The sequence below is a fragment of the Camelus dromedarius genome, chromosome 27 (assembly GCF_036321535.1).
Source record: "Camelus dromedarius isolate mCamDro1 chromosome 27, mCamDro1.pat, whole genome shotgun sequence".
Classification (NCBI taxonomy): domain Eukaryota; kingdom Metazoa; phylum Chordata; class Mammalia; order Artiodactyla; family Camelidae; genus Camelus; species Camelus dromedarius.
The window spans coordinates 25,615,920-25,638,742 of NC_087462.1; the positions used below are offsets into that span (position 1 = coordinate 25,615,920).

Here is a 22,823-nt window from a genome sequence, read left to right on the forward strand (position 1 = left end):
TCAGTGTGATTTGGGGCCAGTAACTTGACTCTTCATTTCCTCCCGTGCAAAATGGACGCAACAGTAATACTTGTTCCGACTGCTTTAAGGATGTTTGCAAAAATCAAATGAGAAACTAGATATCAGACAGCCTTGTAAACTTTCAACTTGGAGATAAATGCAAGGTGTAGCTGCTTTGCCTTTAACATCCCTTCATAGCTTCCAGATATTTCACTTAACTTTCAGCAAACCCCACAATCCATTTTCCAGAATTCCTAGTGCAGCTATGGTGCTTTCTCTAGATCAGAAAAAAATGTGTTTTTGTTTTCTTTCTTCTTCTCTGTTTTGAAATTTGAACCCACTCTTACTTCACTAAACTGTGGTGGTGAGAGAACTTTATAAATCCACTGGAACAATCACCACTCAGTCTCCTTGTGCTGGAAGTTGTCTCTACGCAGGGAAACAGGGGGCTAAATGCAGAGCTGATTAGCAAACCCCACGTTCTAGAACCATGAAACCCAAAGGACTCCAGAAAAGAAAAAAGCATTGTTGTATCAGAAGTGATGGCAACTTGAAAATGTAAACTGGTTCATAAATATTTCAGACAAATTAGGGAGTGATAAATATACACCGCATCATTAGAGGACTAACAGGATTAGAAGAAGAGCTACCATTGCTTGGGTGCACTCAGTACCTTTAAAAACTCCCTCACCCTCTAACCTTCACCGTCAGCTTTCAACAGAGAGGACCCTGAGTGCTGGCTAAGTCCCCAGGCTGTTTTGGATGCACTTGGCTTCTACATGCCTCTGTTTCGACGAGTAACTTCTGGAAACGACAGGATTGCAGCTAAGCGTGAAGAAAAATCATTGAAAGTTTATTGGATGCCCAGGCTCTTACCTGGAATGTCCTGGACCTTCCAAGGAGTTTCAGCATCTGAGGTTTATCTGGTCAAAAATTATGGTATACCATCCAGGAATTCTACAGAAATAAGGGTGTACTAAAGGTAAATATACAAGGATGTATTATTTATAAGCAAATAAATAGGAACAACTGAAACATTTTTCAAAAAATAGGGTCTGGGTTGCATAAATGATGTGAGACATATGATGGAATGTTATAAAGACCTTTAAAATATTTTGGAGGACTATGTGATGACTAAATACTCCTAGTGACTTATTAAAAGAAGCAGATTATGGAACAGTATATATAGTATGACCACACTGACATGTAAATCTGTGCACATGTCCATAAAAAACTGAGAAACCATAAAATAATGTTGACAGTGATTCTTCACCAGTGGAAGTATGGGTATTATAGTTTTATTCTTTGTATATTTTCTGTTTTCCAAATTTTCAGAGGGAATATTTATTACTCTCTATATTTAAAAGGTGATTATATATAGGTATATTAATATGTATTAAAACCTTGGATACATAGCTTTAATTGGGAAACTTTTAGTAACAATCATAGATCCATGAGAGGGAAAGTGCCTCTGAAACATTATCTGGTCAGTTGGCAGGTTCTCGGGTGCTCCGTTTCCCTTTTATACTGTTGTACTTTGTTATTTCTGTTTTTAGGGTAGGGATTCAGAATTTGAAAAAATTTTGGATAAATAAGTTAGGTTAGCACAGAGAACTATATTCAATTTCTTGTAATAACATACAATGAAAAAGAATCTGAAAAAAAATATGTGTATGTATCTGTATAACTGAATCACTTTGCTGTACACCTAAAACTAACGCTGTAAACCAACTACACTTCAATAAAAAATAAAAACAAAAACAAAAACGAAAACAAAACTTCCCTCACCCTCTAACCTTCACCGTCAGCTTTCAACAGAGAGGACCCTGAGTGCTGGCTAAGTCCCCAGGCTGTTTCGGATGCACTTGGCTTCTACGGGCCTCTGTTTCCATGAGTACCCTCCGTACTGTGTGCACCGTACCCAGAGTCTGTCTCTCTCAGAGGTTAGAGTTTAATTTCTCAGACAGATGCTTTTTTTTAAGAAAGCACTCCTCCTAGGAAAAGGCTCTGTTGTCTCTGACAGGGTCCCTGACACACGGTCCACTGTGAGTTTACTACTCTGACCACAGGTGCATCCTGTGAACAGGGTTAGTGTTGGGTGAGCAACCCCGAGGATGCTGGCAGAGTGGGTGCGGTGACTTCAAATCTGAGCTGTTCAGTCCAGCCCAGAGCCAACAGAAGTGACTCATGCTTCCTTTTGTCTCTACCTGTGTGGGGAAGTGTCGACGGTGAGCTCAGTTTTTCTTCTCGTCTGTAAAAGAATAATATTTGCATAGCTTTAAAATGCACTCAGGAGACTGTACATGCCTTGTCCTTCTCTTACTATTACTGGAAAAAAAATTCACAAGCCAGAAAATGGGCCAAACTTTTCAGTACTTCAGAATCCATGTAAAGGAGTTAATCCCCTTTTTACAACTTAAAGTCAGTGGTTAGCCCTTGAAATGACTGAAGTTCTGCCAGACTTTGCTGACGTGACCTTGAAGGTCTTGAACATCTTGTCCAGCCTGGGAATTCCAAGACGTGGGCGAGGCGGGCATCACTGCCTGGTGCGGGGGCTTGCGCTGCGGCACGTGGGCGCCACCCAGTCCAGCACTTCGCCTCCGCGAGGCCCAGAGCAGCCCTGTTCCCAGCTCTTCTGGCACAGCTGGCTTGCTCTCTGTGTGATTTTCCCTTTATTCAAAACTGTTTTTAAGACATGTGTCAGCTGATGTAAAATGATCAACATAAACGGAATCATGAGGGCCTGTCCTGCAGTGTGACTGTTTGCAGGCTGCTCTGAGACGTCTCCGGGTGGGAGGTGTCAGGGTGGTGTCACCCTCGCCTGAGTCACTCAGCAGAGGGTAATTGGGGCAGTCAGTCAAGTGATTCGGGAGTGGCTTCCTGGGTCAGAATGCTGCTTAGGTTTGACCTGCTGAATCAGTCTATGTCCTTGAGAAGCTATGAAATCCTTCAAGCATTCGGGCTGGCATTTACTTCTTAAAAGACAGCCTGGTACAGAGAGAATATGGCTGCCTTTGGAGCCAGACTCTTACCCCTCCAATGTATTAGTTCTTTGCCTCAGGCAGGTACTAAATCTCTCCATCCTCAGCGGCCTCGTAGGGGACACAGCGACCCTCCCAGGCTAACCGCGGTGAAGCCCGTCCTGTGTGCCTGTGCTGAAGAGGCCGGGAAGTGCCGGCCCCCTCCTGGGCCGTGGTGGCAAGCCCCTTCTCGGCAGCCAGGTCCTCCTAGGAGCAGAAGGACCCCAGAGCGGCTTCTGGCCCACCTCTGTCCGCACCACGTGACCGCCTCCGCCAGGCAGGAAACACCTCACCTCAGCTGCCTTAATTTAGGGCAAGAGTGAAAATCCCCAGCCCTAAAGCCAAGAACGTACAGTTCTCACATGCTTCCGCAGTTTCGGCATTATCTCCTCTGAGTGGGAATTAAAGTGAAATTGAGAACTTGGCATTGAGAAGTGCGTTACTCTTAGGGTGCCAGACCTCCCCGATTTGCTGGGGACTGAAGGTTTTCCCAGGACACCAGAAAGCCCCAGGCAAACACATTCAGCTCCAAGGGCAGGGCTGGGAAAGAGCCCTGGGCTGAGCAGAGGGTCTGCCTCCCTGGGCCGGGGGCACAGGGTCTCCAACATCTCTGCCAGCTCTGACTGTCTTGGGCGTGGGTCCCTGCTCGTCTCAGCAGAAGCCCTCAGGGACACACTCGGGCGCTCCCTCCAGGGTCTTTGGGTTGTGCCCCTTCTGAACGGTGGGTGCTGCTGTCCTGACTGCCAAGCAGCTTAGGTCCAGCCTGAGCCCTGCTCCTACCTCCAAGGGCAAGTCCAAGACATAGCCCCCGAGGTCACTCACAGACACAGTGCCTTTCCCGACAGCCGGCCCATATGGCCTGTGACAGTCACCACTTATTTGCTGTCTTGGCTTTTAATTCTCTCCCTCTGTTTGAAAAGCGGACTTCCTCGAAAAGCCAAGGGAGGCCACACAGTCCCTTACCAACAACGTTCTGACTGGATCCAGACCAAGCCCTGCGGCCTCATTAGTAACGTGTTTCATTCAGTCTAGATGTCAGAGCTTTAAGCTGGCAGGGTGATGGGCCTCCAGGGATTAAAATAAACCGTTTGTGATTTACACGCTTTCTTTCCCTGTAGTTTGACTGTTTTTATATAATTTGGACTTTGGGCTCCATTTCTGGTTCAGACAGATTAACCAACACATAGAAACCATAAACCACAAGGGTCATGTTAGAATTCATAACCTCTCAGGTGCACTCACTCCTGCCCTTACCTTCCTGCGCTCTACCCGCCCTCCCTCTGAGTATTTCCCAGCTGTCACCCCGCTGCTGGCCAGCCTTACTGAATGCCCGACCCTCTTCCCAGAGCGTCCACCCCATGGGCAGGGAGCCTGGGGAGCCCTGGTGCCCGGGCAGTCCCTGGTGCCTTAATAAAGGGATGTGGCCGAGTCTGCTTGTTGTCAGCGGTGGCTTGTCCTTGATCACAGCTGCTGCTGCTCTGGGGCTCGACTGCTTCAAGCCACTACGTGGACAGCAGGGTGTGGGTTCCGTGGATCTCACCCTTTCCATCCTGGCGCTTGTAATAAGAGCCTTGCTCCTGCTCAGAGCTGAGCACCCACAGGCTGTACCAAAGCTGAGAACCTGGTCTTCCCACACCTGTTTCTGCGGCCTGGGTTCCCACTTTCTAAGAGAATTAACATTGTACGCTGACTAAAAGGTGAATAGTTATTAATGGTTTAATACACTCTCCCCTTCAGAAAGTATTTCAATTTTAATGACAACTTTCAAGAAGATAACACATACGTGACAATGTAGGGCTGGGGGCATTGTAACAGAGATAATGTGGAAATTATTATTAGATAGGGGGCCCATTTTCTGGTGTTTCTGCTTTTTCTCCCCATCAGCTGCTTCTCCTACTTCCATGGCCAGAGTTCGAAGCTCCTGGTTGAGAGCTTAATTTCCTTGTTGTTCAATATTTCCAACCTGGAGAATTGAACTATTACATAAATCTATTTATTTCAACACTGAAAATGCAAGCCAAGTTTGAACACCTAATCACTGTGCATCTCTTCATTGCTTCCATTTTATCAAATTTGCAAAAAGGGAAACAGGAAGGTAAGAGCCCAAGTTAACTTGAAGGAAGAGAATGGCACCTGCTGTCGGACGGTGCGCTGGAAGCCACACAACACGGCCTCTGGACGACCTCGAGCAGTTACATCACAGGGTCTCCACAGCCCCGGGGCGGGGGGCGTCTGTCTGTGGTCTTCACGGAAATACAGGGTGAATCATCTATTCTCCTCAAGCATCCTGTCTTTGGATGCTCGTGTGGGTTTGGCCACAAGCTGGCCTCGCTCAGTCAGGGCAGCAGTTTAGATGGGATGTCCCCGCCGGCTCAGGCCGACCTCTCCAGTCTGAGCAGATCCTGAGAGCAAACTTGGCGTAGGTAGAGTTTCCCTTCACTCATGAGTTAGCTAACGGGAAAGGCTACAAACTGTGCTCTCATTTCTATATTTTGACCCACTTTACAATGATAACATTAACAAACCATGGAGAAAAAAGAAATTAAAGCAAAAGGCTGATGAAACAATTAAGGAAAACCAACCTGCTAAATATTCAAACTGTTTTTATTGCATTCCGTCTCCAGGGAGAAGTGGAGATTTTAGGCACCACATGACCTGCCTAGGTCAAGTTTTAGAATGTTTCCCTCATTTTGACCAATAATCTGTTCAGATGATATTAGGAAGAAAGCAAAAGACAGGAGTAATTATGAGCATACTCATGCTTCAAATTTTCACACTGTACAAATTTATAAAGTAATATTAATAAATGATAAAAATACTTTATTTCTTTAATACAGAATATGCAACATTGCCTTCCTCTTGCAAGTAGTGTGTAGAAGAAAATTCTATTTAGAAACTGCCGTAACAGTCGTCGGGGCCTGACGCTTTATGGCATTAGCACAGCCACAGAGCTGTACTTTAAACCCACTGCAAAGGGCAGAGCTTGATAAAGCCTTCTTTTTCCTTGTGTCAGTGACTAGCAGTTTAAAAACAGTAAGCATAGACCTAGAATGAGGAAACTTCCCGGCACACACACACTTCTCAGTCCGAGGCATTTATTTCATAGACATACTATTCGTTCATCAACAAATGAAACTATTTCGCATTGCTCTTCCCTGTGAAAAGCAATGACAAGCTTTTTCATTCACACTGAGCTACAAAGTTTGATCTTCCCCAAAGTCACGCAGCAAATCGGGGTAATGCAGAGCTGGGGAAGGACTTGTGGCCTGAGGTGTGAGTCTGAATGGACGGGAGGGAGCTGGGGTCTGGGGACAGCCTGATCCTGAGTCACACCCACCTCGGTCACCTGCTCCCAGGAGTCACCACCACTGAAGTGAGATGCTTCTGGAAGACCTTGGTGCTTTTAAACTGTAACCGATTTGTTTTTACGTTGTGCATCTACTCTGTGGATGGTCAAGCGTGCACTATTTCATCTTCGATAAATCTGCCCTAGGTTTCAGGTCACCCAGTTTTGAAAGCAGAAAGGCACAGAACAATTTAAATTAAAATATTTACATATAAAATTAATGGAACCCCAGCAAATAATGGACCTGCTTATATGAGGAGATCCTTCAAGAAAACACCTCTCCTCTTTGACGTTATCTTTTAAACCAAGTGCGATCTGGCGAGCAGCGGAGCAGCAGCATCTTAGAGGGACAACAGGGAAGGGCTTCTAAGGGCAGCGAGTCTTTGTCTTTATAAATAGAGTCCACATTGAGAGGGGTACATTTGTTAGCCAGCAGAGCCCCCCACAATGCACACCTGTGACTCACTTAAAAGCAAACCCCTAAAGTACTGAGCACTTTATGGCGCAGTGAGCACTCTGCCTACAGTCAAAGTTAAAGATTCAATTAACCAACATATGCACAAAGACAACAGAAGAGAGAATGATTTAAAATTATACTGATTAAAAACTAAAACCATATGCAGTGTACGAAAAATATTTGAAGACCAGTAACTATGTAAAAATAAATATTTAAGTAATTCAAGGACCTATTCTCACAGTAAAATAGTTACAAAAATAGAATACATCAAACAAATACATGAATATATCAACATGAATATATCAACTATATATAGACTGGTTTATAAAATATTTTTACTATTGAGAAACCAATTTCTCTTCCCTATCTCTTCTGCTAGTAATTTTATTCTTAAAGAGACATATTTTGATAAACATTATAAACTTTGTAAGAGTTGACTGAGTGACAAATTTTCTTTGGGTTTCTCTCAAAATTTCTCTCAGAAGGTTCTGAATCTGCAATCTAGTTACTCTGAGTGCCAGGAGCCAGTTCAGATTTAGGTTCACAGTAACTCCTTCCTGACAACAGTCTGATCCTGGAATCTCCCAGGCACCCAGAGACCTTCCCTCATCTCAAATGTCCTGTTTTCAGAGAAGGGTGAACTGGTGCCAAATTTGGGATGACTGCGTGATGGGTGGGGTGTGAATTAGACTGGATGTTGGGGCATGTTCTGTGTCATGAGTCCACGTTCTGTGTCAACTGGGGCTTTCCATCCTGCTCGGAAGCTGGGAGCGAGAACACACACTCTGCTCGGTGCGGAACACTGGTATCTAATCTGATGGAAGGAAGTGCCAATATTCTGCCAACTTCCAAAAAACTGTCCGGGTGTAAGAAAAGGTCTCCTAGCAGTATTTCAGCTCTAACTTATCTTTCAGCGGTGCCTCTGCATGTCTGCAGCCCGGTGGGAGTGGTGTTCATAGAGGGACCTTGTAGCTGTCAATGATTTTAAGGTGTTCTCTGATTGGCTACAGAAGATGATCAGTTGCACAGTTTGGGAATTCACAATAGTTCACACAGCAGTGGTGCTTGAAAACGGAGCTCTGTGTGTGAGTGTGCAAGTGTGAGCCTGTGTTTGTTCTTTGTTAGCCGCAGCATTTGTGTGGAATGCACCTTCTCATTGTCACAGAACTTTGATTTAAATTGGGCTGTATGATTGAAAGCAGTAAATATCAGGGCATTCATGCTTGATTTTTATGCTGTTTGCCTCTTCACTTTAAAAAATCAATTCAGATATCATTAAAATGTATCAAGGTACCTCTTTGTCAGCAAGCCACTCAAAAAGATGTCCCTGAAAATATCTGCAAGCAGTTTTCCTCCTTCTGCTGCCCCCTGCAAGCAAGGATGGGTCCACCTAACACAAGAAAGTATCTCCAGAGCTTCAGCTGTGTCATAACAGTGTCTTAACTCAGCTCCTTTCCGAGTTCTGTGTTCCCTTCTTCTCCACAGCATCTCAACTCTTCTGAAAGTGCTTAAGTATCTTCAATGGAGTGCTTCATTCTTGGGAAAACAGCAATCTCATGGACACCTGGGTGCACTGAATGAAACCTGGCAGTGAGGACGGCCCAGGGCCCAATCGTCCAGACACTTCAAGGAGTCTCCATGGTTGGGAAGACTTGCTTCCTGAGGGATAAGGAAAAAGCTGTCAATCAACACCAGTCGAGGCAAAGGCGACAAAACCAAGCGCTGTCCTACAAAGTCTGGTCTCTGCAGTCTTTGACTCTGTAATATCCTCTGTGTCTTAAACATCTCCTTTTTGCATTTTAAATTTTAAAAAGAAGTCAGCAGTAAAAACAGCTATCATCTGGCTTCTCTACATCCATCTCCCTGCAGTCCTTTTTCTGGGGCAGTAAAGAAAAATTTCTTCGAATGTTGGTAAGTCCAATATTAACTAGCAGAGTTGGGCAACAAAATAGAATACAAAGCAGGCAGTAGAAATAAAATTTTGAAGGCAAACAGGTTCTGCCCTTTCCAACACAAATCGCTCTAAAAGTCCCAGAGGCTCGCCTGAAGACGGTTGGGCGGGATGGGGGTAGCCTTATTGCTGCTCAGGCCACTAAAATGTGCTCTGAGTTGGTGACTATCAAGCTTTCCAGCTCGTCAAAGAAGAAAGCAACAGAAAGGGAGGACCGTCACGGTCTGTCTGCTTGCCGCCCACCCCACGGCATCTTTGCAGATGGTGACAGTACCCCCCACCCCCCGACCCCAGCTTTGTGTTGTCCCACATTTATCAAAGAGAAATGTGAAGACAGCTGTGGAATGTCTAAGATTTTTTGCCTTGAACTGAACAATGTTCATCCCTAATTAATCCAAAGGACAAGGTACCATTCTCTTATAACAATATTAAAATCAGTAACATATGTTCTATGCAAAAGACAGAAAACCCCAAACCTAAATTTTGGCAGCCCTGTCATTTTAATGAATCGAAGGACAGGAAGATGATTAAACACCAGTAGACAGAAGAGCAATTTTCTTGAATTACACCCTGGGAAACAGAAAACCAAAATTACCCACGTGTAACTATCACCCACGGATCCCAGTGGGATTGTGTGCAGTCCACAAGTCATTTTCAGCTTTCAGTTATTACTTTTGAAAGGCAAGTATTTTTACTGCATGGGGTAATACATTTTTAAACTTTTAATTTAATTCCGGATGGGATATTTTTATTTTAATTTATATCTCTCCATCTACGAAGGGGCCAAAAACCTCCATATAAAATGTGCGTTTTCTTTTTCGTAGAAAAGCGTATCTTTGTTCATCTCAAATTTTCTGAATTTTTCATGAAATCCTAAACTGAAAATGTACGGATTCCAACACAAATGTCCTGATAAACTAGAGAAAAATGGCAGCTTGCAGTCTTGCTCCCACATCTCCCAGAAGTTGTGGCAAGTAACCCTGTGGGGAAAGGCCAGCTGCACCCTGTTCACACTGCAGGAGCGCCCCCCCCCCCCCGGGGAGGGCGAGGGGCCCAGGCTCTCTCCTGCTCTTCTGCGAGGGGGCGTCCGGGCCGGAGGCAGTGAGCTGAGTGGCCCCAGGCAGACCTCCTCCCAGGACCAGGGAGCTGGAGAAAGCGCAGGACACGTGTTTCCCCCCACAGTCCTCCAAGTAGCCAGCCCTTAGGTCACCTGGGGTGAAGTTCAAAGCACTTGAGCTGTTTTGGGTCGAGGGGAGTCAATTTGTGGAGAAACTCTTCTCATTACTGATGACAACCAATGACATACAGAAAGTTAAGCAGGTTCTGTGTGAAACTGGCCTCCTTTCTCTGAGCAATAAGGCAGGTGACACTGTCCCCAGTGCGAACAAACAGGACTGCATGGGGCGGGGGGTAAGTGAGCCTGTTTTCCAGCACAGCTTCGCCCCGGGCAGCTGCTTCCTAACCCTGTGTCACTCCCACTCTTGCATCAACCACTTTTCTTTGTCATAGAAGTGAAAGTTCTTACAGGCAAACGGCCTGCCATGGGCTCAGACCTAAAAGGAAAGGTAACTTGGAAAGTTACCTCACGGGCTGAATCCTAAATTGTCTTTCAGGCTCTGACACTGGAGAACTGAGAGTGACGGTGGGCCTGGGTCCAGAGGGGTCAGCGGAGGCTGCTTTTATTTTTACAGTGTCCCAGGTTTTAGTTTTCGTTTGTGCACCACTGTGTTGCTTCAGCACTACTGGCACCACTAATTTTGCCTACACTCTTTGCATAAAATACAGTGCACTCTGGCCGGCTGGAAGGAGCTTATTTGTAAGTTTACTTTTTGCATACTCCAATAGATGACAGTTCTTTTGTTTTCCTTTTCTGGGTTCCAATCACAAGACACATTCATACAGATTACCTACTGTAGTCATAAAGTGTAGAAGTTGGAAACCGCTTGCTATCTGCCTTCATTTTATGAACAATGGAAACCTAATCTAAAAGTGTGAGAGTGACTAACAGAAGTGGCTAATGGAAGACAGGCCTCCCAGTTCCCCAGGGAGTGCCCCATCTTCTCCCTGGTGTCCCTCCGGGACACTGCTGGCCCCTGCACCTTTCCCTCTCCACACCAAGGTGTTCATGGCTGACCCTACCCTTTGCACCATCTATTGATCTCCGTTCCCAAGACAACTGGTGAAAAGTACAAATTAATGTATTGCTTTTAGTTTAAAGTCTGAGTGTCTACATATTTTCCTTGGGGACTTACGCTAGTGGAAATGCAGTAATTCCCAAAAACTGCAAGGAAGAACTTAAGTCATGATCTTTCTGAGTTAGAGTAACAGTGAATTTGTCTCTTCTTGTGAATTTTCACATATGTACTAAGACCATGGCCATTCAGGGAAGTTACACCTTTTTCCGTCCTCAAACACAGGTGAGCTGTGTATCAACACGACTTGTGGCAGACTCCCCCACCGTGCTGAAGACTAACATGGTGTCTCCAATTAGTTTATATTAAGGGCAGACAAAATACTTCCACCACATGAATTTTTAAAACATCTGTAGCAAGCTGTCAGTGACTGGCAAGAGAAAACAAAATGTTGCAATGCTTAAAATGAAGTTCTCAGAGAGAACCCTGAAAAGGTGGCTCCACTTCTCCCTTCACTACCCTCTGAAATGCCTCTCCAGAGGTGACAGTGAGTAGTTTCTCAGTGAAAAAGAACATGAGATCAGCCCTGTGCCCTGATGTCCAACTTGAAGAAGTTTATCTCCCATATTACCATCAAAAACAAATCCAACATAGAATCACCGCTGAGGGGAACCCTAAGCCACCAGTTATGAACTAGCCCAGCCCCCAGTTCAACAACTGAAGCGCCTTCTTGTGAATAAAGCTGCTCCAGAGACTCCTTAGAAAGGTCTCAAAACAATTTGAACACAATTTAGCCAACTGAGATCTTTGCAGCTAAGTGAACGCTGAACTGCTGATGAGATCCTATGGAGAGTTCTGCCTCTCTCCCACTTTGGTAAAGGCTTCTAGGAAGTGCATAGAGCCTTCCTTTCTGCTGGGGTGGGGGGGGGGGATGGCAGCCCCGCCAGCCACAGGGGGACAGTCATCTCTGATAGAAGCACAGGGCCCAAAGGTCAATTCAGGCAGGAACCCCGGCTCTTAGGATATTTTCAACGCAGGATAACGGCAGGGGTGTAAAACTACTAGAGTATTAATAATTCCAATTTCTCCTCTTTTTACAATAATAAACCAACTGGTATGGCGTTACTGTCCAGACCTGCCTTTCCAGGCAGTCAGACGCCGCACACTCCAGGAAAGGCTGCAGGACCTGCGGGGGACTCGGCCTGGCAGCCCTTCTGTCCTCAGCAGCGGCCACTCCCACGCAGGAGCCTCTGCGTCTCCACCTCTAGGGTCCCCCACTAGTTCAGAGGACTGGACCACCCAGCTTGGTGGCACTCACCACGCCGTCACACACGCGCGCACATAGACACCCCTCCCGGGCTTTCTGGACGCACACCTTGGTCCGGGTCTCCCCGAGGGCGGGCGGTCACGCCGGGCCCTGCAGCCCCTGGCTGGGGGTCTCCTTGGCCTTCTTACAGGTGTACAGCCACTTGATGATGCGGGCGTTCCTCTCGACCACCGAGGTGGTGCTGGGCACCTGCTCCGTCAGCTCCTCCTCCTGCAGCCCCTCGTCGCCGCCGCTGTGCCGGGAGAAGCCGCTGTCGGAGGTGGCGACGCTCACGCTGCGGACCTTGAGGGCGACACGGTCCGAGCCGGCGGAGGAGTTCTCCCTCCCGAGTGCCTCCACCACCTCGGGCTCCAGGCCACAGTACTGGAAGAAGGTGTCAAACTCGGTCAAGGACGCGGAGTAGCGGGAGCTGAGGTCGGACTGCGAGCGCTGCAGCCCCCGGCGCCTCGCCCCTCGCAGCTCCGGGGGCCCGGGCGCAGCCGGAACTCCGGGCGGCGCGCCGACCCGCAGGGCGGGCGCCTGGGGCTCGGAGGGCCGTGGGACTTCAGGGGCCGCTATGGGGCCGGGCTCGGCCTGGGCGGCCACCTCGCCCCCGGCCCTGCCCTCCCCTCCCACCCGGGACATCCCGGGGGGCACCGGCGTCTTGTCCTTGCCTGGCCCCTGGAAGAGCTTCTTCACCAGGCTCCCCCTGGGGCTGTCGGCTCCCGGGCCCCGGGCGAAGTCGCATTTCTGTCGGTAGATGACCAGCGAGTCTGGCCTCAGCGGCTTCCGCGCTATGGTCCTGCGCGCCACGGGCCCGGGGACGCGGGCCGGGGGCCGAGGGTCGCCCGCCTGCCCTTTGCTCGCCGCGGGGCTGCTGCCCACGCCAGCGGGGCCTGAGCCGGCCCCCAGAGGGCCCCGCAAGTACTTGGCGCGGTCCGCTGCCAGCCTCTCCACCGCGCTCCTGGGTGTCGACCCCGGCGCATCCCGGGCCCTGGGGGCTTCCGGGTCCCGGGACAGGAGCCGCTCGCTCGGGGGCGCGTCCAGGGCTGGCTGGGCGCGCATCCTCGGGGCTCGGCAGGGCTTGGCGTACCGCGGAAGCGCGCTCTGGCTGCGGCGCCCGTCAGTCCTCAGGCCAATTCCAAAGTCCGCGCTGGGTGGGGCCTGACGCCCGCAGGTCGCGAGTCTGGGCGAACCTGAGTCAGCACGGATTGGCTAGCCGCCAGGGGTACCCGCCCCGCCGGCTCCTTCCCCCCGGCCCGGCCCCCACCCCTCACCTCCTGCCGGGTACCCGGGTCCCTGCCCTGCCCGGTGCCCCGGTCCCCGCTCCCGCCCACACCCTGTCCTTGCAGCCGGTAGCTGGGAGGGCAGCGGGCAAATCTGCTCTGAGGGGGCTGCGCCCTGAGCCCGGCGCTCCAGAGCGGGGAGGGCCTGGCGGCGCCACGGAGCAGAGGAACGGGGAGGGACGGAGCTGGTTCAGATCCAGGTATCCGGCGCCTCCTCCCTGCCTGGAGTGCCCTGGGTCGCCGTTGGACGCTGGCGTTTCCGGAGCGCGGAGCGAACCCCCGCCTCCTTTCAACCCGGCAGGTGTCTCACGTCCTTTGAATTCTTAAAGTGACCTCAGCGTGTTTGGAATCTTTTGACTTTGCTTAATTTCCTGCATCTCTACCTGAGCACTCCTCCTATTGTCAGGAAGGAAAGAATGTAAAAGGAAAGGTAACGCATCGCAGGACAGGTCGGACTGTGTTGGGTAGAAATAACCTAGGAACCGGGTAGGGACCTGGATGGGGTCCAGACTCTGCCAGCAGGCTGGCCTTGGGCCTGACCAGACCGGAGCACCTGGTGCTGGGACTCGCAAGGGAGCAGACTGGCGGCGGAGGCGGCGGAAGTGAGGCTCAGTGGGTTTGGAAAAAGCCTGACGGAATTCCCAGAATGACTGCTGTTTTTACTGTAATCAGTGCAATGGGGAAATCACGGCAGGGAAGATCACTGGGGCAGTGGATCAACCTAGGAATGCGAGAAGTCCAGGAGAAAACATTTCCAAAATTCCGTTCTTTCAAAAGTTGGACAAAGAACTAAACGTTTCTGCCAGATGAGTGAAGTGTCCACGTTATCTCACCTTAAGGCCAACTCCAAGATACGCTGAGCTTTCAGACTTGTGCCTGAGTGTGCTTGGTGCAGCGCGGCACAGCAAGCCTGTGGGCTGGAAGCAGGAGGGCGCCTTGGGTCTGGGTCTGATTTTGTTTCCAGAAACACGGCTTGAGTGCCAGTGGGCACAGGGGCTTGTGGTGAGTCAGCAGGGGCAGAAGTTGAATGATTTCAACCAGGCTTGGCAAACCTATGCCCACCCACCACCAATGACCCAGGATCAAAGGACCGCAGCAGGTGCCAAGTGGGTCTTCGGACCCTGAGTTTCCGTGAGGCCAAACCCCACAGCCAGTGATAGAAGCACAGGAAACCAGGTCTCCTGAGTACTAGACTACACGGGAGTGCCGTTGTAAAATGTCACACTGATACAAAAAGACAACTGTGGTCCTGGGAGGCTGGGAGGAGTACCCCTGTGAGCTCCTGGGTTGGACAGATTATTTCCCACAACAAGGCGCTACTGGTGGAGGGGACCAGGTGGGAGCCCAAACTACAGCCTTTTTCTCTGCTCAGGTAGCCTGGTCCATTGTCAGTCAGAGAAGAAAATTCTAATTTCTTAACCCAGAGTGGCTCCTTGTCTTAATTTGTACTTCTTTCTGTTGACTGCAGCAGTTCAGAGAGAGAACTCCTAAGCACAGGACATGTGCTTTGAAAAACTATGTCCAAACACTAACTAGGATGCAGTTATACAGAACAGCTTGGCTCTTACTGGCTAAAAACTTGAAATAAGGATGTCCTTCAATAGATAAATGCATAAGCAAATTGGGGTACATCCATGTCAAGAGGAGCAAAATAAGCCACACCAAAATAGGCTTCTTTGGCATAAGGATTAATATGGTCTGACTAATTACAAAAAAATCATAGAAAACTGAGTAGTGGTTGCCCCTTTGTGACTGATGTTTACATTTAATAGGAAAATCTTCATTTGTAAGGGTGTGTCCCTATTTGTACCAGAAGTAGAAGGCTGATTAAATCTCAACTAAATCTTGTCAACAGAGAAGTTTTGACTTAAATCTGCATAACAAACACACCCTTGTTTACTGAGCTTTCGTGATAACCTGCCATAATGGACTTCCTCCCCCCAAAGGCCTTGCTTTTGTTTTCAGCTAAATATCATATTTTAGGTGATGCCTTAGGCCACTTCAGGGAGGAACTCAGTTTTCCTGGGTACCTTCCCTGTATACAGGAGGTATACATGTTATTAAACTTGTTTGTTTTCCTCCTTGTAATCTGTCCTATTAGGGGCTGGGAGGTCTCAGCCAAGAACCTAGAAGAGGAAAGGGAAAACAGCTTTTCCTCCCATACATACGCAATAGAATACTACTGAGCAATAGAAATAAAACCCTCAACCTATGGAAAGACATGGATAAATCTTACTTGTATGTTACTAAGTGAAAGAATCCAGCCTGAGGAGGTAGCACACAGTGTGACCCTATTTGTGCCAATTATGGAAAAGGCAAAACTACGGACATAAGCAGATCATGGGGTGGGGGTTGGGGGTTGAAGTTTTCCATGTGATACTTTAGGTTGGTGTCACTATGAGTATGTCTAAGCCCACACATTTGTACAGCCCAAAGGTCAATCATAATCTATTCAAATTTAGTTGTTTAGAGTGCAGGAGTGTTGCAGGGTGGAATACATACACAATGTGACAGAATCTGACGGTATTAGAAATGAGTGGAAAAACTCACAGTCCATGGTGAAGCAAAAGGAGCTGACCTAAGTGAAATTTGGAAATGTACAGAATCAACTTGCAAAGGCAAAATGGACCATTGTTAAACTGTAGGGTTTATATTACAAAGTTCTTTCCACAGTGTAGTAGCAAACAATTCTGAAACCAATGAGAAGGTAACCTGGAAAGGAGAAATGAGTTGATAAAGGGCAGATGGTGGGGCTGTTGGAGTGAGAAGTCACAGATAAGCAAGGGGAGAGTCTTGTCCCTCATACTCCTGGATCTGAGACTCTGGGGAGGATGGTGTGGGGAGTGGACTGGGATGGGGAAGGCACAGCTCTTTGCCCTGGGCAATCCCAACAGATGTAAAAACACTCACTCCCATTTCTGAGCATGTTTCCTAGAGCCGGTTGTGAGTTAAAGGCAGTTTGCCATGTAAAACCAATTTCGGACGATGGCCTTCATGTGTATATAGGTAGGCTTGTCTCCCAAAAACAAAAACTCTGCGTTCCAAACAATGTAGATGAAGAAAATCTTCGACACACATTCTGATCCCAGAATGGAACATGTGTAGAAGATTTAATTCAGCTAGGCTAAAGTTGAAGGAAATCTCTAAAAACACTCAGATCTCAGCATGATTCCTGGAGGCGGTTTCAAGTTAAAGGCAGTTTGCTTTGTAAAACTAATTTAGGGCGAAGGCCTCCTGGTATCTCTGGGTAGGCTTGTCTCCCAAACACAAAGACTCTGTGTTCCCAAAAGGCTAGATTAAGAACAGCTTCCATACATATTCAGATCCCAGAGTGGAACATGTGTAGAAGCGGTCATTTAACTAGGCTCAAATTGAAGGGAATCTCTAGAAACACTTACCTCCATTTCTCAGCAGGTTTCCTAGAGATGGTTTCAAGTTAAAGGCAGTTTTCCTTGTAAAACTGAGTTTTAATGAAGGCCTCCCAGGATCTGTAGGTAGGCTTGTCTCCCAAACACAGAAACTCAGTGTTCCCAACAAGGTAGATGAAGGACAGCTCCCAGACACAGTCGGATCCCAGAAAGGAACAGCTGTAGAACTGGTCACTCAGCTAGGCTGAGGTGGAAAGCTATCTCTAGAAACACATAGCCCCATTTCTCAGCCAGTTTCACACAGCAGGTTTCAGTGTAAAGGCACTTTGTCTAGTAAAAGGTTGGGATAAAGCCTCTCAGGGTCTCTAGGCAGGCTTTCCTCCCAAACAGAGAAACCCTGTTTACTCAACAAGGTAGATGAAGAAGAGCTTCCACACACATTCGGATCCCAGAATGGAACAGGTGTAGAAGTGGTCATTCAGCCAGGCTCAAGTGGAAGGGAGTTTTTAGGAACAATTACCCCTGTTTCTCAGCCGGTTTCCTGAAGCTGGTCTCAAGGTAAAAGCAGTTTGCCTTGTCAAGCCAACTTTGGCTGACAGCCTCCCAGTGTCTGTTTAGGCCTGTCTCCCAAAAGCAAAAACTCAAGTGTTCCCAGCAAGGTAGATAAAGGGCAGCTTCCACATACATTCAAATCCCAGAACAGAACATGTGTAGAAGCAGTCATTCACAATTTCAAGTGGAATGAAATCTCCAGGAACACTTATCCCCATTTCTCAGGCTGTTTCCTAGAGCCTGTTTCAAAGTGAAAGGCGATTTGCCTTGTAAAACCGAGTTTTGGCAAAGGCCACCAAGTATCTCTAGTTAGGCTTAACTCCCAAACATAGAAACCCCATGTTCCCAGCCAGGTAGATGAAGGAGAGTGTCCAGACACAATAGGATCCCAGAATGGAAAATGTGCAGAAGCGGTCATTCAGCAAGGCCTATGTGGAAGGGGATCTCTAGAAACCCTACCCCCATTTCTAAGCCTGCGTCCTAGACCTGGTTTCAAGATAAAGGCACTTTGCCTTGTATAAATGAGTTTGGACAAGGCCTCTTAGTATACCTACATAGGCTTGTCTCCCAAACAAAGAAACCCTTTACTTTAAAGAAGGTTGATGGAGGACAGATTCCACGCACATTCTGGTCCAATAATGGAACAAGTATAGAAGCGGTCATTCAGCTAGGCTCAAGTGGGCTGGAATCTTTAGAAACAATTCTCAGCTTGTGTCCTAGAACTAGTTTTAATTTAATGGTAGTTTGCATTGTATACCTGACTAATGGGGGAAGGCCTTCCAGTATCTCTAGTTAGGCTTCTCTCCCAAACACAAAAACTCGTGTTTTAGCAACAAGGTAGATTAAGGACAGTTTCCACATACTTTCAAATCCCAGATTGGAAAATGTGTAGAAGTGGTATTTCCTCTAGTCTCAAGTGTAATGAAACCTCTTCAAACACTTACCCTCATTTCTCAGGCATCTTCCTAGCCTGGGGTTCAAGGGAAAGGATGTTTGCCTAGTAAACGTTAGTTTTGGTGAAGGCCTCCCAGTATCTCTGGAAGGATTTTTTCCCCAACCACAGAAACCATGTGTTCCCAAAAGGTAAATGAAGGACAGCCTCCACACACTTACAGATTCCAGAATGGAACATGTGTACAAGTGATATTTCATCTAGGCTCAAGTGGATGGTAATTTCTAGAAACACTTACCCCCATTACTCAGCCATTTCCTACAGCCGGTTTCCAGTTAAAGACCATTTGACATGTAAAACCGTGTTTTGGAGAAAGGCTCCCAGTATCTCTAAGTAGGCTTGTCTCCCAAACACAGAAACTCTGTTTTCCCTACAAGGTATATAAAGGAAAGCTTCCACACACATTCGGGTCCCAGAAAGGAACAGGTGTAGATGTGGTCAAGGGAATCTCTAGAAACAATAATCTCTATTTCTCAGGCTGTTTCCTAGAGCCAGTTTCAAACTTAGGACACTTTGCCTTATAAAACTGAATTTAGGCGAATGCCTCCCAATATCTAAAGTTTGGTTTGTTTCCTAAACATAGGAACTCCGTGTTCCAAACAAGGTTGATGAAGAGCAGCTTCCACACACATTCGGATCCCAGAAGGGAACATGTGTAGAAGCAATCATTCAGGCAGGCTCAAGTGGATGGGAATCTCTAGAAAAACTTACACCAATTTCTCAACTACTTTCCTAGAGCCAGTTTCAGGGTAAAGGCAGCTTGTCATGTAAAACCGAGTTTGGGCAAAAGCCTCCCAGCAATTCTAATTTGTCTTGTTTCCCCAAAACAGAAACACTGTGTTCCTAACAAGGTGGATGAAGGAGAGTTTCCAAAAACATTCAGATCCCAGAATGGAACATGTGTAGAAGCGGTCATTCAGCTAGCCTCAAGTGGATTGTAATCTCTAAAAACACTTACCCCTGTTTCTCAGACTGTTTCCTTGGGCCGGTTTCAAGGTAAAGGCAGTTTCACTTGGGGAAACAAGTTTGCTCAAAAGCTTCCAAGTATCTCTAAGTTGTCTTAAATCCCAAACAGAGAGATTCTGTGTTCCCAACAATTTTGATGAAGGACATCTCCACAAACATTCAGACCCCAGAATGGAACGTGTTTAGAAGCAGTCATTCAGAGAGGCTTTAGTGAAGGGAAACTCTAGAAAAACTTATCCATGTTTCTCAGCCTATTTCCTAGAGCCAGTTTCAGAGCCAGTTTCAAAATAAAGTCAGTTTGCCTTGTAAAACAGAATTTGGGCCAAGGCCTCTCAGTATCTCTAGGTATGCTAGTCTAATAAACACAGAAACTCTGTGTTCCCATCAAGCTAGAAGAAGGAGAGCTTCCACATACTTTTGGATCTCAGAATGGAACAGGAGTAGAAGCAGTCTTTCAGCTAGGCTCAAGTGGAAGGGAAACTCTAGAAACACCTCCATTTCACAGCCTGTTTCCTAGAGCCAGTTTAATTTAAAGGCAGTGTGCCTTGTAAAACCAAATTTGGGTGAAGGCCTCTTAGTATCTCTAGGTTGGCTTGCATCCAAACACAGAAAATCTGTTTCCCAACAAGGTAGATTAAAGAGAGCTTCCACACACATTCAGATACCTGAATGGAAGATGTGTAGATGCGGTCATTCAGCTAGCCTCAAGCAGAAGGGAATCTATAGAAACATTTTCCCCAATTTCTCAGCCTGTTTCCTAGGGCTTGTTTGACAGTAAAGGCAGTTTGACTTGGAAAACAGAGTTTGTTCAAACTCTCAGTATCTCTAGTTTGGCTTGTCTCCCAAACAGAGAAACCCTGTATTCCCAAAAGGTAGATGAAGGACAGATTCCAAAAACATTCAGAACCCAGAATGGAACATGTGTAGGCGCAGACATTAAGCTAGGCTCAAGGGGAAGGAAATCTCTAGAAACACTTACCCCCATTCTCTGCTTGTTTCCTAGAGCCAGTTTTAAGGTAAAGACAGTTTGCCTTCTAAAACTGAGTTTGGGTGAAGGCCTCCAACTATCTCTAGGTAGGCTTGTCTCCCAAACACAGAAACTCTGTTTTTCCAACAAAGTAGATGAATGCGTGCTTCCACACACTTTCAGATCCCTGAATGGAACAGATGTATTAGAGGACATTCCACGAGGCTCAAGTGGAAGGGAATCTCTAGAAACACTTACACCAATTTCTCAGCTGTTTCCTAAAGCCGATTTCAAGGTAAAGGCATTTGGCCATGTAAACTGGATTTTGGTGGAAGGCTTTCCAGTTTCTCTATGTAGGCTTGTTTCCCAAACAGAGGAGCTGTCTGTTCCCAACAAAACAGATGAATGAGAGCTTCCATACACATTCAGATCCTAGAATGGAACATGTGTAGAAGTGGTCATTCATCCAGTCTCAAGTGGAATGGGATCTCTAGAAACACTTACCCTAATTTTTCTGCCAGTTTCCTAGAGTCAGTTACAAGCTTAAGTCCTTTGGCCTTGTAAAACCGAGTTTGGGCAAAAGCCTCCAAGAATCTCTAGGATGGCTTGCCTCCCAAACACAGAAACTCTGTATTCCCAACAAGGTAGATTAAGGACAGTTTCCACACACAACTGGATCCCAGAAAAGCACATGTGAAGAACCGGTCATTCAGCTAGACTCAAGTGGAAGGAAAACTCTAGAAATAATTACATCCTTTTCTCAGCCTCTTTCTTAGAGCCGGTTTCATGGAAAAGTCTGTTTGCTTTGTAAAACCGAGTTTTGTCGATGGCCTCCCAGCATCTCTAGATAGACTTGTCTCCCAAACATAGAAACTCTTTTCACAAGGTAGATGAAGGACAGCTTCCACACACATTCGGATCCCAGAATGTAACTTGTGTAGAAGTGGTCATTCAGCCAGGCTCAAGTGGAAGGGAATCTTTAGAAACAATTACCCCCATTTCACAGCCATTAACCTTCGTCTGCTTTCAAGGTAAATGCAGTTTGCATTGTAAAAACTAGTTTGGGCGAAGGCTTCCCAATATCTCTAGGTAGGCTTGTCTACCAAACACAGAAACTCTGTGTTCCCAACAAGGTAGATGAAGGACAGCTTCCAAACACATGCGGAACCCAGAATGGAACATGTGTAGGAGCAGACATTCAGCTAGGCTGAATGGAATGGAATAGTATCTCTAGGAACACTTACCCCAATTTCTCAACCAGTTTCTGGGAGCTGGTTACAAGTTTCAGGCCTTTGGCCTTGTAAAACTGACTTTGGGTGAAGGCTTCCCAAAATCTCTAGGTAGGCTTGCCTCCCAAACACAGAAACTCCATGTTCACAAAAAGGTAGTTGAAGGACAGTTTCCAGACATATTCGGATCCCAAAAGGAACACGTGTAGAAGCGACCATTCAGCTATCCTCAAGTGGAAGTGAATCTCTAGAAACACATACCACAATTTCGCAGCCTGTTTCCTAGAGCCAGATTCAAGGCAAAGGCAGTGTGACTTCTAAAACCCAGTTTGGGAGAGCGCTTCCCAGTATCACTAGGTAAGCTTGTCTCCCTAACACCAAAACTCAGTGTTCCCCAGAAGGTAGAAGAAGGACAGCTTTCTCACACATTCGGATCCCAGAATGGAACAAGTGTAGAAGCAGTCACTGAGAAATGCTCAGGTGGAAGTGAATCTCTAGAAACACTTATGCCAATTTCTCAGCCTATTTCCTAGAGCCGGTTTCAAGCTCACGGCACTTTGACTTATAAAACTGAGTTTAGGCTAAGGGCTCACAGTATCTAAAGATTGGCTTTTCTCCCATACAGAGGAACTCTGCTTTCCCAGCAAGGTAGATGAAGGAGAGCTTCTACACACACATGGATTGCACAATGGAACATGTGATTAAGCAGTCATTCAGCTAAGCTCAGGTGGGAGAGAATCTCTAGAAACACTTACCCCCTTTTCTCAGACAGTTTCCTAGATCCGGTTTCAAGGTAAAGGCAGTTTCTCTTGTAAAACCGTGTTTGAGTTAAGGCCTCCTAGTATCTATAGGAAGGCTTATATCCCAAACAAAGACACCTAGTTTTCCCAACAAGGTTGATATTGGAAGGCTTCCATACACTTTTGAATCTCAAAATGAAATGTGTAGAAGCCCTTATTCAGCTAGACTCAACTGGAAGGGAATCTCAGAAACATTTACCCGCATTCATAAGCCTGTTTTGCAGAGCCGGTTTCAAGGTAAATGAAGTTTACTTGTAAAACCAAGTTTGGGCAAAAGTCTCCCATTATCTTTAGACAGGCTTATCTCCCAAACACAGAAACTATGTGTTCCCAATAACATAGATGAAGGACAGTTTCCACATTCATTCAGATTCAAGAATGGAACATGTGTGGAGGAAGTCATTCAGTTTGGCTCAAGTGGAAGGGAAACTCAAGAAACACTTACCCCCATTTCTCAGCCTGTTTCCTAGAGCCTGTTTAATGATAATGGC

General features: G+C 46.8%; 1 protein-coding gene across 1 annotated transcript; it reads right to left on the reverse strand.

The window, feature by feature from the left end:
- Positions 1–5,606: 5,606 nt before the first annotated feature.
- Positions 5,607–13,447, reverse strand: FAM110C (family with sequence similarity 110 member C). Its single transcript, XM_010993642.3, has 2 exons — positions 12,282–13,447; positions 5,607–8,482 (listed from the first exon to the last, which is right to left on the reverse strand). Exon 1 carries the CDS (start codon positions 13,275–13,277, stop codon positions 12,312–12,314), a length of 966 nt encoding a protein of 321 aa, XP_010991944.3. The 5' UTR covers positions 13,278–13,447; the 3' UTR covers positions 5,607–8,482; positions 12,282–12,311.
- Between the last annotated feature and the right edge of the window lie 9,376 nt (positions 13,448–22,823).